Source organism: Mycetomoellerius zeteki, unplaced genomic scaffold (assembly GCF_001594055.1).
Source record: "Mycetomoellerius zeteki isolate Tzet28-1 unplaced genomic scaffold, Tzet1.0 scaffold327, whole genome shotgun sequence".
In the NCBI taxonomy this organism is placed as follows: domain Eukaryota; kingdom Metazoa; phylum Arthropoda; class Insecta; order Hymenoptera; family Formicidae; genus Mycetomoellerius; species Mycetomoellerius zeteki.
Genome location: NW_017257313.1, coordinates 1,555,082 through 1,570,802, shown reverse-complemented (window position 1 = coordinate 1,570,802; position 15,721 = coordinate 1,555,082). Strand labels below are relative to the sequence as shown.

The following is a 15,721-nucleotide window of genomic DNA, read 5'->3' as shown; positions in this document are numbered from 1 at the left end:
GAATATGATTACTTATGAATAACAATGAAGAGACATGAAGAGTTACAGATAAGTATAGAAGGAAACTTGAAGATGTGAAAATAGATGTAATGAGAAGATCTCTAAGAATATCAAGAATGAAAGGATAGAGAAATGAAAATATAAAACAAATGGGCATTGAAGGGACAATAAATGATGATATCAACAAGAAATAACTCCTATAACACAGACATATACGATGAATGCCAGATTCAAGTGTAAGATATTTAACAGAGGAAAATTACAAAAAGAAAAAGGCTAAACGTAATTCACGTATCTCTTCTTTATCCTTTGATTTAAACAAACTTTTATTTGAATAACTTCTCCAACAATACACTTTTACTTGTAATCTACAAAAGCAATAGTGGCTTCAAACATACTATGTTACTGAATTCGCGTTCTGCTACAAACCGTGCGTTCTTTACTCGTACTCCGGTTTTTGACAGTTCCGCTGTGCGGTCGAGCGCCGCCAATTTCGATTGCTAAAACTAGGTTCGATAAATATAGTTATAATCCTACGGATCAGATGTCACCCAAAGGTTCTCGGCAACAGATCACGGCTATTTACATCTAAATATTATAAGCCGAAATCAGATTACGCATTGAAGATTCAGATTGAAGGTTGAAGATTAAAATTTGACCAGTGAGGAATTTTAGAAATTTTAGCTCCTATTATTTTGATTGATCAAATTTTAATTTTTCAATCTTTAATCTCAATATTTAATGCGTAGTCTGATTTAGGCCTTACAAAGTTATCAAAACGGGTTCTGGTGACCTTTAGAATGTCGAAGATGAAATAGACTACGCATAACATGGGAGTAATATAAGAAAGGCAGAGCACAAGAAATCTAAACGAAATGGACTGGAAGGACCATATAGATGGAAATTGGACATCGGACAGGCAGTGTCAGAAGACATTTTACATCGATTATATATATGTATGTATGTATATTAAGTTTAATACATAAGTAAAGTAATATTTTAAAAAATATGTATTTCTTTTAATTTCTTACTGTTAAAAATTATTTCCTATAATATCTATAACGTGTGTAAAAAATTATTTATAAATAATAAAAAATTTGATTTACCATACACATAAAAAATAAATTAATTAAAATGTGGGTCAAATTGACCCCCACGCGAGCATTGTTAAAGAAGATTAACTCGACTACTAAAGGATTAAGGAATTAGATTGAAATTTTACCAATTAAAGCAAAGTTTAATATTTGTTTACTTTCATCCCTAATAGCACAGATTTCCAAGGGACGTTTCAAAGAACATTCAGAGGATATCCCTATGTCCTAGGAACGTTCACCAGAACGTCCCTCGAATAAAGTGTGCTATTAGGGATGTGATTGATCAAATTCCAATCCTCAATCTCAATTTTAATCTTTAGCCTGATAGGGATACTATTACAAACGTTGTTAATTAAAATTAGGAAAAAGGAAAAAAGAAAATGCTCTGTTTTTTTATTCAGGTACTCAATTTTTTCAGATTGTCACGAAATTATAGTTGACTCTAACATTAAGTAATCTCGCGTGTCGTGTTTGGCGCTGTTTCTATCGAATCATTATCTTATGTAACGGTACAATGTATATAATTAACATCTCTCTCTCTCTCTCTCTTTCTCTCTCTCTCTAATATTTTATGTACCTTCTTGCTACAGACTGTTGATATACTATAATTATGTAATTATGTTAAATTATTCTTAATTAAATACAACCCAGGAAAAAATATTTTATATGTAATTGTATAAAAGTATATAAAATTATATATATAATTTTATATATTTGTATATAAAAAAATGGACATGTTTTATATACAATTATATAAAATTATATATTTTTATATAATTTTTTTTCCCGGGAAAATAACATGTTAATGTATACAATGTGATAACAAAAATGTGAGGTGATTAGTTAAAAATAAAATTGCACTTGTATTATAAGTTATGTACAAGTTACATATGCGCATACATTTTAACTTTCTGCGCTGAAAAAAATATATTTTCGTGTTTTTATCATGTTATGTAAGTTTATTATTTGTATAAATAATCAAAAAGTAATTAAAAGCTATTAAAAGTCGTATAATTCAATCGTTCGTTATCAAAAAATAATCAAAAGCTGTTGAAAGTGGTATAATTTTTAATCGTTCGTTATGTGATCCAATAGATAATTTTGCTTACATTTTAAAATTATTTATTTTTCATTCTCATGACACATAACAATAAATCAAGTAAATATTGTTACTCTCCTATCCAAAGAACGTGGTAAAAATTATAATTTCTTTTTTTACCGCAATTACCACGAAACCTAAACATAAAAACTGTTAAAAAGTAAGAAAAGAGGATTTGATCACTCTCAGTCCTCTCCACAGATAAGTTGAATTGCTCATTATTTGAACTGTCATTTGTTCGCTTGTTTATATAGTTATTCATTTATTCAGTTGCAAATCTTTAATTTTATCAACAGATAACTTAATTCTTAAACTAAAGCTAAGAAAAGAAAAGCAACAAAGGAAACATTATATCATCAGTATTTTGTTTGTCTCTTGCTTCATGACAGACGACAATGCAAATGGCGATTAAATGTTATCTTTCTGACAAATTATCTAAGATCACTGCAGACTGATTTCAGAATGATATATTTTATGATACAGCATGTATACAAATTTTGTATGAATTCAAATAGTATTGTGCGACATGTGTCTTTAAATACATGCAACAGTTTCTTATCCCCACTATATATTATCTTGTAACTTAAACGATAATACAGATGTACAAATGTCAGTCTATCACCGTATGTAGCAACGTACAGCCTGCAATATGATATAATATCGAAAGTGTGTGATTCATTAGTTTACAAACACTCTTATTTAATAATTTATCGATAAAATTTAATCTAAGATTTAAATATTAACAAATCAAAATAAAAACTAAATTTAGTTTATATTAATCTAAAATATAATATTAAAAGGGATAAAGAAATTATAAAGGTACAAAAAATTAATAAAGTTTTAATAACTTTAAATTAATCGTTAACTCAGTTTATTTATTTTTCTTAGGTGATTTAGACTTCATATAAGAATACGAATAAAAAATGCGAGTGTTACTAGTGATTTCCTCTTTGTTGTTTTGCCTGTCGATTTGCCATGGATATCGTTTCCTCGGACTATTTCCCTTTCAAGGCAAAAGTCATTTTATTATGGCCGAGCAACTGATGAAGGGTCTAGTCAGGAAGGGTCATCAAGTCGATATGGTCAGCAAATTTCCTTTGAAGAAACCTTATCCGAATTACACCGATATCGTGACATTGCCAACAGCTATGCATTTGGTGAACAATATGTCGTTTGAACTAATGCAAAAAATGGTTACCTCAAATTTGATGTACGCCGTTGCGACATGGGGAGGAAACGACCTTTGTGAAATCTTAAGAAATCCAGAAATTAAAGAGCTATCCAAACTAAAGAATCCACCCTACGATGCTGTGATTATAGAGGTATACAATAGAAGGACGTTATTCTCTCTAAATTTATAGAGGAGAAGGTGGTATTATGGCCAGTGTATATATTGTGGCCTCCCTTAATATCTCCGCTATTATATAGGGAATCTTAATGATTACTTATGGAATTATTAGTTCAGTAGCTCGCCGTTACATCTTGACGCTAATAACGGGTGCATTCAGAAGCGACGACCGCTCACTGAGCGCTCACTGAGTAAAAAAGGGATTAATCTCTGATTAATGTTTATTTGTTATAATTTGTAATGTAAAATAACTTGTCTGTTATCGATAATCTTTAATATCATATTCCTTACTTATTTATTACTGTTTATTATTTCTCTAATGCCGTATTTGGGCCGTAAAGTTATAACCGCTCAGTGAACGGTTTTATTAGACTATATATATTTTATTAGACTATATGTATATATTTTGAGTTATGCAAATTTAAACAATAGCATAGCATCTTGCTAATGTGGCTCTCTATGGATATTGATTACTCACGACCTTTTTTTTGAGGTTTTCATATCAAAATAATTATTTGATAATCGATTGTAATTCTACTGTTAATCTATAGTTTATATTACGTGTACTATTTTTAGTACTGAGCAGCTTACATGCAGAAGTTATGTGAATGTATATACATTCATTTGCATATATTTTAAAATGTTTTACTTTTTTGTTAATTTTGTAATCAAATACTGTTTTCTAAATAAAATTAATATTTTCAGACTATTTTTATGAAAGGCCACATTATCATCCATTTTTTTTATTCGAGTCATTATGCAATGTCGCCACATTTTTATTAATAATATCCTAAATAATAAATATTTTATAACTTTGAGTCCAGAATCGATTCGACAACATTTTAACGAATGTAATTGTCAAGTTTTAAACTTAAATATTAATTATTAACAAAGTTATTGTGTAAAATGTAATTGGGGTGCTATAATACCACCTTTTCCTCTACTAATTTTCTATCACAACATTAATCTTCTATCTAATTCTCTTACATAAACAGAAGGTCAATAGGCAGTTAGCAGTTGCTTCTGACGTAAGAGATGAACTTTTAATTCTTCCTTCAATGTTCCAACACGAACTGATGCAATGATCATTCATATTATGACAACCATGACATGTATAAAACAATTGTTTTAAATGATAACTTAAATGATAATCAAAGTGACGATTGTAACTTTGCTTGATTAACATATGTATCTCTTTTCGCATCTTGTCTCATTTCACAGCAAATTTTTACGATTCAATGGAATATAATTTGTTTAAAATCAAAGTGGACAAATTAGATATAAATAATATATAAGTTTAACGTAGAAAACTTACCAATTTTCTATGTTAAAATGTTCATTGTCATATCCTGTTAAATAAATGAAAAGAAGTTTAGGATTCTTAAAAAAGGCGTGTAAATAGTTCTTTTTAGAAATATTTAAAAGGAATATGGTATCACTAAAAATAAACATTAATTGATACAAATTCGAAATTATGTATATGTGATATGAAAATTAAATATCGAAATATCGTAACACTATGCACTTATTAATATGTAGATTACATAAGCATAAGTATTTGCAATATATTGCACAAGTTGAATAAAAATGACCGTTATTTCCCTTATCTCGGCATTTTAAATTATAGCACAACATTTTTTATAAACGTCTAGAACGACAAAGAGAATGACAAAATTTGTTTGTTAAATTTACTTGCTTCATCTAGGCTGAACAATCGAATACATTAGTACATTTACAGCAAAAAATTACTATAAATCAAACTAAGTATTTATTATATAGATTTATAGATACTAAAAACGATGTCGCAAGCCAAATTCCACCATCACGTTTGATTTTATAAATAATTATGACTTAATAAAAATTGTATTTAATTTAGGGAGATTATCAGCGTCGTAGATTGATTGTGCTGAAAGTCCCAAGGTTTCGATGCATAGTCATATCTGAGACAAATTGATTTAATATCGGACTATCCGAATGTTTCGGCGCGTAATCAAATCTTAAATTTAAATTAACAATATATATTATATTATTCGAAACATCTAACTTTGACCATTCGTTGACGTTCTTTATCATATTTAATAAAAATTGTTTTTTTACGATATTTAACATTTTTTAATAAAAAGAGTTATCGTAAAATTTTGATTAGAAGTCTTGAATTTTATTGTTTATTTCTTATAAATTTTTTAAAATTTTCAATATCTTATTTATTAAAAAAATGTTTCAGATAAAAGTTGGTCTGTGTATATGTATTAATAGCCACACACTAGAAATTATAAATACATATATATATGTATGTAAATGTGTATATATACATCTTTCTAGTTTAGACAAAAATTTTTAAAGTATCGCTCAGTACGAGTAGTACGCGGCTTTGTCACCAGAGGGACGTAGGGGAGTTCAGTTTCTCCTAAGAAGGAAACCACTCAGCTTACAATAAAAGGCGCAGCGTTGGTTTTAAACTTGGAAGACAAAAATAAATAAGAAATGCATACACAAATTTGTAACTATGTATTATAAAGCTTTAAGAACAATAAATAAATTAAGTGAACTAAGAAAATATAGTAATATTAACCATTTATAAATTGTTTATATGGTTAATGTACTATATTTTCTTAGTTCACTTAATCTAGTATTCTTATTAGAATTTAATAATATGTATATAGTTGAGGCGCTATTTCACTACAAATTTATAGTTACTGATACGACTTTTTTCTCTGAATGTATATATGTATATGGTATATATACACATAAATATATATGTACCCATATATGTGTATATATATGGCTTCATCATTATAGGCAAAAAATTTTCTATCTTTGTGAGAAATATCCAGTATTTAAATCCTTTATAACATGGTCAGGTAAAATATTGAAATAACAAAATTGAATTTCACAGGGAGTGAATAATACATGACTTCTGACTAAAATGTCAAGATAACATTAACTGTTTTTTTTTTTACATAAAATGTCAAATATCTCAAAAAAGTAATTTAGGCTCAATTTCGGAAACATGTCGTGTTGGTGAATTTGGCTTGCGACATTTTTATTTTCAGTTCAAAAATCTATAAGAAACATTTTGTCTTGTTCTAATAAGTTAAGAAAACATTTTTTGTTAACTGGTGTCATTACCCAAATTACATCGCTGTTATACACGTGATGCAATATTATATGTAATTATTATTTTCTGATTTCATTTGATAAATGGAAAAGCCTCGACCTAATAATATTCGTTAGTTGGTTAGATAATATCTAATATTTCAAATTAATGAAATCTTTTAATGATCATTTACTTAACTATTCATATGTTTTTTTAGATTTTTGGTGCGCAATGTTTCAGTGTCATTGCTCACATATTAAAAGTTCCTTTGATTGGGATCAGCACTACGTCGTTGTACCCGTGGCTATATGACACAATCGCTCAACCTGAGAACCTGGCCTTTGTGCCGAGCAACATTTTAAGTTTGTCCGAACCCATGAATTTCTGGCAACGTTTGTATAACACCGTGCACACAATCTTCAGCAAATGGCATTTTAATTATCTTACGACATGGGAGCAAGATAAAATAATAAGGGAGAATTTCGGGCCAGACATACCGAGCGTACGGGAATTGGAAAAGAAGTTGTCGCTGGTCCTCATCAACTCTCACATCGCGTTAAATGGGATACAGCCGAAAACACCTGCTGCGGTGGACGTGGGGGGAATCCACGTTCAGGACGAGGACGAAACATTGCAGCCTGTAAGTCAACTTTTATGACCCGTTTTCGTGGTCGTTTTCACTTTTTCGATGTAGCGCATGCTAACGAATCACAAACTCGCGCGCATGATATTCGGTAACGTAAGTAACGCTAATAATACTCCTCCATAAAATGTTTCTTTTTTCAAGGATTTCTCTGGAAATGTTTATTGGAGTTTTGCGTGAAGAAATAATTAAAAAAAGAAAGCTATAAGAGCGAGATTTCATAGCGTAAAACAGTATCATTTCCTCGTTTCTCATCTGTCAAAATTACTTTGTAGACAGTTTTTTTTATAATAACAAATTATTTGTTTATGTTTAGCTCATCGATTAATCATAACATGATAATTGTATTAACATCGAAATTTTTATCGTTTCTTAAGGAGATCCTAAAGCAAAGCGCGAAATCCGACAAACTCATTAGATGTCACTGTTTTTCCAGCGCATCGACATGTCTGTATATGTATACTACCACACCAATATCTCACGCAACCTATGATACATTCAGTCGCACATTCGTGTCAATTTTTGTATAACAATTTCGTCGCGATAAAGCGTCTAAGTCTAATTTTAAGAACCCGACGTTATTTGTTCATGCAAACTACGTGTTTGTGGATCATCGTTTCGTAAGTACAGGTTGGAAAATTTTCGTATCAAGCAAATGTTGTCACGACTTGACAGCTTCAGACGCCATGTTACACTAAGAAATGGTAAAAAATATATCAATTTTGAAATTTTTGGTCGTTCTCGGTATAAACTACACCTCACAAATCATATTAATGTATATACTTTAATCCTGGAAAAGGATTTTCGCGAATTTGTGAAAGAGAAAAAGGTATTTGTTATATACACAAAAATTACGATTTAGTCGATAATACAGGCGGCTTTAGGATCCCCTTGCCGAGAACGACCAAAAATTTCGAAATTGATATATTTTTTACCATTTCTGAATGTAACATGGCGTTTAAAGCCATCAAGTCATGACAACATTTGCTTGATATGAAAATTTTGCAAGCTATACTTACGAAATAGTGATCCACAAACACGTAGTTTGCATGAATAAATAACGTCGAGTTCTTAGAATTAGACTTAGACGCTTTATCGCGACGAATTTGTTAAACGAAAATTGACACGAATGTGCGACTGAATGTATCATTGGTTGCGTGATAGAATGTATCATAGATATTGGTGTGGTAGTATATACAGACAAGTCGATGCGCTGGAAAAACAGTGACATCTAGTAATTTTGTCGGAGTTCAAGCTTCGCTTTAGGATCGCCTTAATATCATGCAATATTTCGCAATACAATATCGCGATAACGTCTTTCTAACAGCAAAAATATGGAATAGTTCGAACACAATGTCTATCACATACATGGTGAACTATACGTCTTTTATTATAAAGGATAGTCCTTTATTTCAAGTAGCTGTCTCTTAGATTTATTTTTTAAACTCAATTTTAATCTTTTCAAATAATATTATTTTAATAATATTACAAGAAATTCATTTCTAATTAGCATTCCAATATCTAATATCAGAGTGTTTCACGAGGAAGGTCAATATCTTGGAAGGTGATAGTATCGATCATTTTAAGCAAAAATATTCATATGAACATGTATCCTATTTCGAACGGTTTTTGAGTTTGAACGAATTTGGCATGCAATATTGCCACTTCTTTTAGTTCACTTACTTCTTTTGGCGTCGCTGTTTATTTTTTGTTTTCGCTGTGACCTGTTAACCATTTACAATGTTACAATCAATACAACAGTCAGTGTTGTTTGTAACGTTGTAGAAGCGTTGTTAAAAATGCCGCACATATTTACACATGCCGAATATGCAGATATGCTGTATGTTTACGGCTTCTGCGATGGTAGCCTTTGCTGCTGTTAGAGAATATCATCGCTTTCCTACACGCAGAATTCCGAATCGGAGAGTGTTTTTCAAGATTTTCAATAGATTGCATGAAAGTGGTACGCTTCCTAGTGTTCATGTTATATCGCCTTATCTCGGAAACCATTCGAAATAGGGGCACATGTTCATATGAACATTTTTACTTAAAATGATCGATACTATCATCTCCTAAGATATTGACCCTTCCTCGTGGAACATCCTGTATGTAGTTTAGGAATAAAATCCTAAAATTTTCAGCTTTGTCATTTATTTTCTTTAAGCAAATATGGTCATATTATACGTAATCATATAGCTCATTTATAATAACACGACTTTGTGGATGCTGTTGACTTACTAGCGAAATATCGTAATATCCCAAGTAACACATTATGATACAAGTCCCAGTAACAAGTCATGATAACATCAAAATGACGTCAAAATGACATCAAAACGACATCATTTTGACGTCGTTTGGACGTTATCGTGACTTAGTTCTGTTACTTGGGATATGTATCTTCTCTTCGTCTAAAATTAATTCTAATAAACGCTTAATCATATGACGCAGTAGCGAACATAAACACATGAAATAAAAATATAAAACGAGCCGCATGACCGCATGATGCGTGAATAACATATATACAGGGTGTTTGAAAAGTAATGAAAAATCTTTCGCATAGGGGCAGAATGGACTAAACTGAGAAGAAAAGTCCTCTACCATTTTACAATTTTCGCAATAGTTAACAAGATATTAATTACTAAAAACTGTCGAAAATTTATCTTCAATAATTTTTTACTCAAATACTATCAACTTTACAAAAAAAAAAAAACTGAAAGAGATAAAAATTATTTATTTTCTTCTCATAAAACTCTAAGAATTTTTTCAGAATTTTTTATCAACTTTTTAGTATTGCATTTTCTTATTTTTACCAACATGAGAAAATACGGTATTAAAAAATTCTAAAAAAATTCTGAAAAAATTCTCAGAACCTTATGAGAAGAAAATAAACAATTTTTGTCTCTTACAGTTTTTCGGTAAAGTTAATGATATTTGAGTAAAAAATTATTGAAGACCAATTTTTAGTAATTAATACCTTGTCAACTATTGCGAAAATTGTAAAATGGTAGAGGACTTTTCTTCTCAGTTTAGTCCATTCTACCCCTATGTGAAAGATTTTTCATTACTTTTCAAACACCCTATAATAATAATAATAACTTATTGACGTGCAGTACAAACTATTACAGAGCAATGAGACAAAAGACACTAGTTATACTGTAAAAAATACTCAGAGTACAGCTAAATCTGAGGGTTGCGCGATTTGAGTTAAGTGCGGTATAATCACGTCAAGAAGAATGAAAACCTAATTAGTTGAATAACTTCACTACTTAAACGAATAACTTCACGTAGTAAAATGTACTCAAAAATTTAATCAAAATATATGATTAACCGATCTGAAATATGGTTAAGTGTATTAATGTTAGATATTCATTCAACTACTACAAGGATGATTTAACTACGTAATAATAATAAATCTGCATTTACATGGAGATCAAATCAATCATAGAGAAAAATACATTGAACTAATTATTTACGTAATTCAATAATGGGGCGGTACAGTCATAAGCATATTTATAAAATTGATTAAATCATTATTGGTGATAAATGAACATGAATGTAACGTAAAAGTAATAGAACTTAAATGAAGTAGGAACTCAATAAATTATTGACAGTACTTCACTTTGATTTAGAGCGAGAGAGCGTTTTGTGGAGATCAATAGATATCAATAGATAGAGATCAATAGATATCAATAGATTGTGCGTATACTCGTAAGAAAGATTCGACATCTATCTGTATAAAGCGAGGATGGTCAAATGGTCAAACCGTTAATAATTTTCATGCACTTCTTGCTACATCATCGCGATAAACATTTTTTTCAGAGAGAGAGAGAGAGAGAGAGAGAGAGAGAGAGAGAGAGAGTGGAGAAAGTTTTAATGATTAATTAAATTATTTTACAAAGTAACGGGATCAAATAAATTTAATGAATTGTCCTATTAAATAAATTATTAAATCTACTTCACTCGAAGAGAGACAAAGTAGAAATCACCTCAAAATTGTTATCAACAATTTATTGAGTTCTCGTTACTTTGTAGAACAGTTCAGTCAAATATTAAAATCAGTCTGTTCTATTGTAGATTTATTTTATCGTGCTCATAAAGTATTTTTATTGACAATACAATTAAGTTCGTTTACCATCAATAATAGTTTAATCAATTTTATGAATATTTTATAGAAATAAATTCAATGTCTATTTAACACACAAGGAAGATATTAAAGGAAGTCAAAATTTTTCTTGACGCAACCTGACAGTTAGTTCGCCATATTTAACTTTGAGATTAAGTTGGTTTACGTCAATTCGAGTTGAATTTCCTGATTTTTTTTTACAGTATAGTAAAGCACCATTAAAAGGTGGTATCCTAGCATAATACTGTCTAAGAATCTAGATCTATAGTTTTAAAGGATCGGAAAAAAATCCAATTTTTCCGTGGATTTTTTCGGTTTTTTTCCCAAGGGTAGAAAAATTCATTTTGGAAAAATTCATGCGCGTTCGTAAAACTTACCACATTTGCTTCTCGGTTCTTTCCGTAAAGAAAATAATTGCGTATAGGGTACATAACGGGATAAGTTAATAGAAATTTTGAAATTGTATAAAAGATTGAGGTCGCATAATGTATTGAATAAAACATACAAAATATAGAGGAAAGTCGCCGATATTGACATAGGTCTCCTAAAGTGACATCCCCTTATTTCTCAGAAACTAACTATTGCACTTTATTAATAATAATAAAATCATGATCTGTTTAGCTAATTAAAGAAGTACAAACTCATAATTCGTATATTTGTGGCTTGTTTCTATACTAAATCAGTTAAAAACGAATTCTACGAATGCGAAAATAAAATTCTTACGATTTTCTTTTGCAAATTGCGTGGTTTAAATAATAGTGACTATATTATTGATAATATTACGTCATTTTAAATGCTTGTAGTTTCCTAAATCAGTTCTATTTATATTACTTTTTCTCATAGTCTTTTCATAATACGATTTTAAATTTAAATTGGGGTGCAGCGTAAACCGCCACATCTGTCTGTAAAACAGACTATGAGCTAACTTAATTTTTATAATGTTGCTTTATAATGTCAAATAAGTCTATTGGAGCTGAAGACAATCGTGCATATATGGAAAAACTCTTGAGAAACTATCGCATTAGATATTTGTATCTTGCAGAACAGCATAAAATAAATATATAAAAACTGCTTATACTATCTGATAGAAGACACTTTTCAATTTGTACTTACGTTTTTAAAGTTCTATTTTTACCTTTTGTTTAAGAAATATTGTCTAAAAACAAAGTGGTATGTAGGTATCGGTGACTTTCTTCTACACTATTGCACCATTAATGTAAAAATTAAAAATATAGAGTCCAAATATCATGTTTATATGATAATAGTAGGTCTAGAAAATAATTTGGATTTAAACTGAATTCGTAACAAAATATTTGAAAAAAAATAAACTACACAAAGGGACACTTCAAGAGTTCATCAGACCGGAGTGTGACAAACTAGAGTTAAATATTTGTCTACTTAAGCTTTGCCATGTACTAAAGGAAGGTTAGATTAGGTTTTACTATAAAAATAGAAGGATAACTAAAAAATTTTAATAAAAATAATGCTACATAATTTTATAAATCGCATTAATTTTATAAAGGAATTTAGAAGTTACTTATTATGTCTTTACATAGCAAAAATAGCAATTTTTCCAAAAAACCAATTTTTCAGAAAAAAACCGGAATTTTTCCATTTTTTTTTCCAGCAATTTGAAAAAAGCGGCTTTTTTAAAACTATACCTAGATCCTGAACAGAGTTTATGTATATAGAAAATATATAGAAAAGTATATAGAAAAGAGTATATGTATAGGAAAGAGAAATATGTAAATTTATTGATTAATGTACATTTCATTATTGAGCAATAATCGACGAATGTTCTTTTCTCAGTTCCTCACAACAATTAAATAACAATTGACACATATTGTGTGATAACACGCGTCAATTGTAATTTGATTATCACTGTTTTATTTTGTATTTGCACAATAGATAGCGTAAACGATAGCATTAATATGTTATTTTATCTAACATATTAACATTTTGTACATTTATTTACTGTTATCAAATTTAAATAATTTTTTTTATTCATACCAATACCATCTTTGCTGCAGGAATTAGAAAAATGGATGAATGATAGCAAAGATGGTTTCATCTATTTCACTTTTGGCTCGATGATGATGATTGAGACGTTTCCACGAGAGTTCCTAAGAGTGCTTTATGCCTCCTTAGGCAAAATAGCACCCATCCGGGTTATAATGAAGATACCAAAGCCGGAGAAACTACCATCCGCTTTGCCCAAAAACATTTACATTTCCCCTTGGATGCCACAAATTAAAGTATTGAGTGAGTATCAAAAAGACAAATACACGAATATAAGTTTTACGTTTCTCTGACATTTTATTTTTACATAAAATTTAAATATTGCGAATATTTGTAAATACCTAATTGTAAGTTGTCTTTTCTGAATTAAGGAAATTATAAAATTGTCTAATATGCCGTAGAACATCCTAACATAAAAGTCTTTATCACTCACGGCGGGCTCATGGGCACGCAGGAAGCGGTAGCATGCGGTGTTCCCATGATCGGTATACCACTCTTCGCCGATCAGTTTACAAATATCGACAGATATGTCGCTAGAAACATTGCCCTGCGACTGGACATTAATACAATTACCGAAAAAAGCTTCGACGCAGCCTTAAACGCGATCTTACGGGATCCTCTATATAGGTATGTAGACTCATATCTTGCGTATTATTATTAGACAAGAACATATTTATGCAACGATAAAATCTACTAATATAATGGACTCTTAAAATTCAAACAAACTTGTAAGGACAAATGAGAGTAAATAACTGAGCGGTAATTATAGTGTTACTATGCTATTATTATAAAATATAAAGTGTATTTACAATTTCATTACATGTAATGAAATTGTAAATTATAAATTGGGAATTATTTACTCTCACATGTCCTTTCATATCTTCTTATTTCTACAATATAATATTTGTATTTAATATTAATATTCGTTTTCTTGAATTTGTATGCATCTATGTTATGTTATTTTTAACGATAGTTTAATTGAATGTATTTTTATAATTCATCTCTCAGAGAAACTGCGCGAAAATTGTCCCAACGATTTCTTGATCGGCCATTGAACGCTATAGACACTGCTAATTATTGGATCGAGTACGTTATTAAGTACGGCGAGGATTCTCTGCGATCGCCCGCGATGGATCTAACCTGGTGGCAATTATCCCTTATCGATGTCGTTGGATGTCTTCTATTTTGCGCAGCAATTATTGTCGCTACAGCAGTGTTCATTGTGCGTTTCGTGAAGGAAATGTCAAATGGAAATTATAACAATTTGTCGTATTCAAAAAAGATAAAATGATTATGTATTAATTAGAAATAAATATAGTATATATGTTAGTTTTCTATTTGTATCTTCGCGAAGGAATTTAATTGAAGGAGACATAAGGGGTATATATTTTTTAGCAACGTTTACAGATGATACAGTGTAACACAATGTACGATTCCGTGCTTTCATTATGACACAAATTGATACAATCGTACACAGCTGTATTTAATGTCGTCGTTTTATATCACTTCATAAATCCCAAATTTTTACATTTCATTACCACTTATTTTCCTAGAAGTGGATACTTTAATAAGAAGTTTCAAGTTTCGGATATATTCATGTTTATAAAATCTTTTTCTTTATTTCACTCTGAAGGTGAAATAAAAAAGCTAATTAATTAACTAAGTAAAAAAGGGATTAATCATAGATTAATCATAGTGAGCGCTCAGTGAGCGGTCGTCGCTTCTGAATGCACCCATTGTTTCAGCTATAAGTCGACACTGTGTATTAATATATCACACAGTATATGATTATGTTCCGTTGATGGAAACCTATAATAATGTCTTTCTTAATAAAGGTATTATTGAGGAGAAGTAAATAAAGGAGATTGCATTTTTATATACAAATCTCTTTGATATTCTCTAACAAATATTTATTAAACGTAATATAATTCTTTGACAGATATAGTTCTTCCCCCGTAGCTTAATCTTACTCGCAGAAGCATACGTTTATACAATGTTCCTCGTTATGTACAGACACATTTATATTAATTTTGTATTACACCAACAGGCAAATAAATATATTTGCACCTATAAAATCTAAGAGTTCATGTATTCTTTTTATTGTCATACAATTCCTCGGAGTTCTCTTGTTTCAGTGCTGAATTAATCACGGTGTAAGAAGAATAGGTGAACTAATTTCAAGGATGTGCCGTTGTTTAAAGTAATAACAACATTTGTGACCAATTAAAAATTGGCCTTAAATTTTATAAATTTTATAAAGCCAATATAAAACCGCTGTTCACTAATTGCAGAAATTAT

At 29.9% G+C, this 15,721-nt stretch overlaps 1 protein-coding gene across 1 annotated transcript; it reads left to right on the top strand.

The window, feature by feature from the left end:
• The first annotated feature begins 3,081 nt into the window (after positions 1 to 3,081).
• On the top strand, positions 3,082 to 14,733 carry LOC108725164 (UDP-glucuronosyltransferase 2B31). Its single transcript, XM_018451996.1, has 5 exons — positions 3,082 to 3,515; positions 6,856 to 7,278; positions 13,435 to 13,666; positions 13,825 to 14,050; positions 14,432 to 14,733. The coding sequence occupies exons 1-5, from the start codon at positions 3,117 to 3,119 to the stop codon at positions 14,712 to 14,714; spliced, it is 1,563 nt and encodes a 520-aa protein (XP_018307498.1). The 5' UTR covers positions 3,082 to 3,116; the 3' UTR covers positions 14,715 to 14,733.
• Positions 14,734 to 15,721: the final 988 nt, after the last annotated feature.

Coding starts and splice junctions, on each gene's coding strand:
- LOC108725164 (XM_018451996.1), top strand. CDS start 3,117: ATGCGAGTGTTACTAGTGATTTCCTCTTTGTTGTTTTGCCTGTCGATT. Junction 3,516..6,855: donor ACGATGCTGTGATTATAGAG/GTATACAATAGA, acceptor ATGTTTTTTTAG/ATTTTTGGTGCGCAATGTTT. Junction 14,051..14,431: donor TTACGGGATCCTCTATATAG/GTATGTAGACTC, acceptor TTCATCTCTCAG/AGAAACTGCGCGAAAATTGT.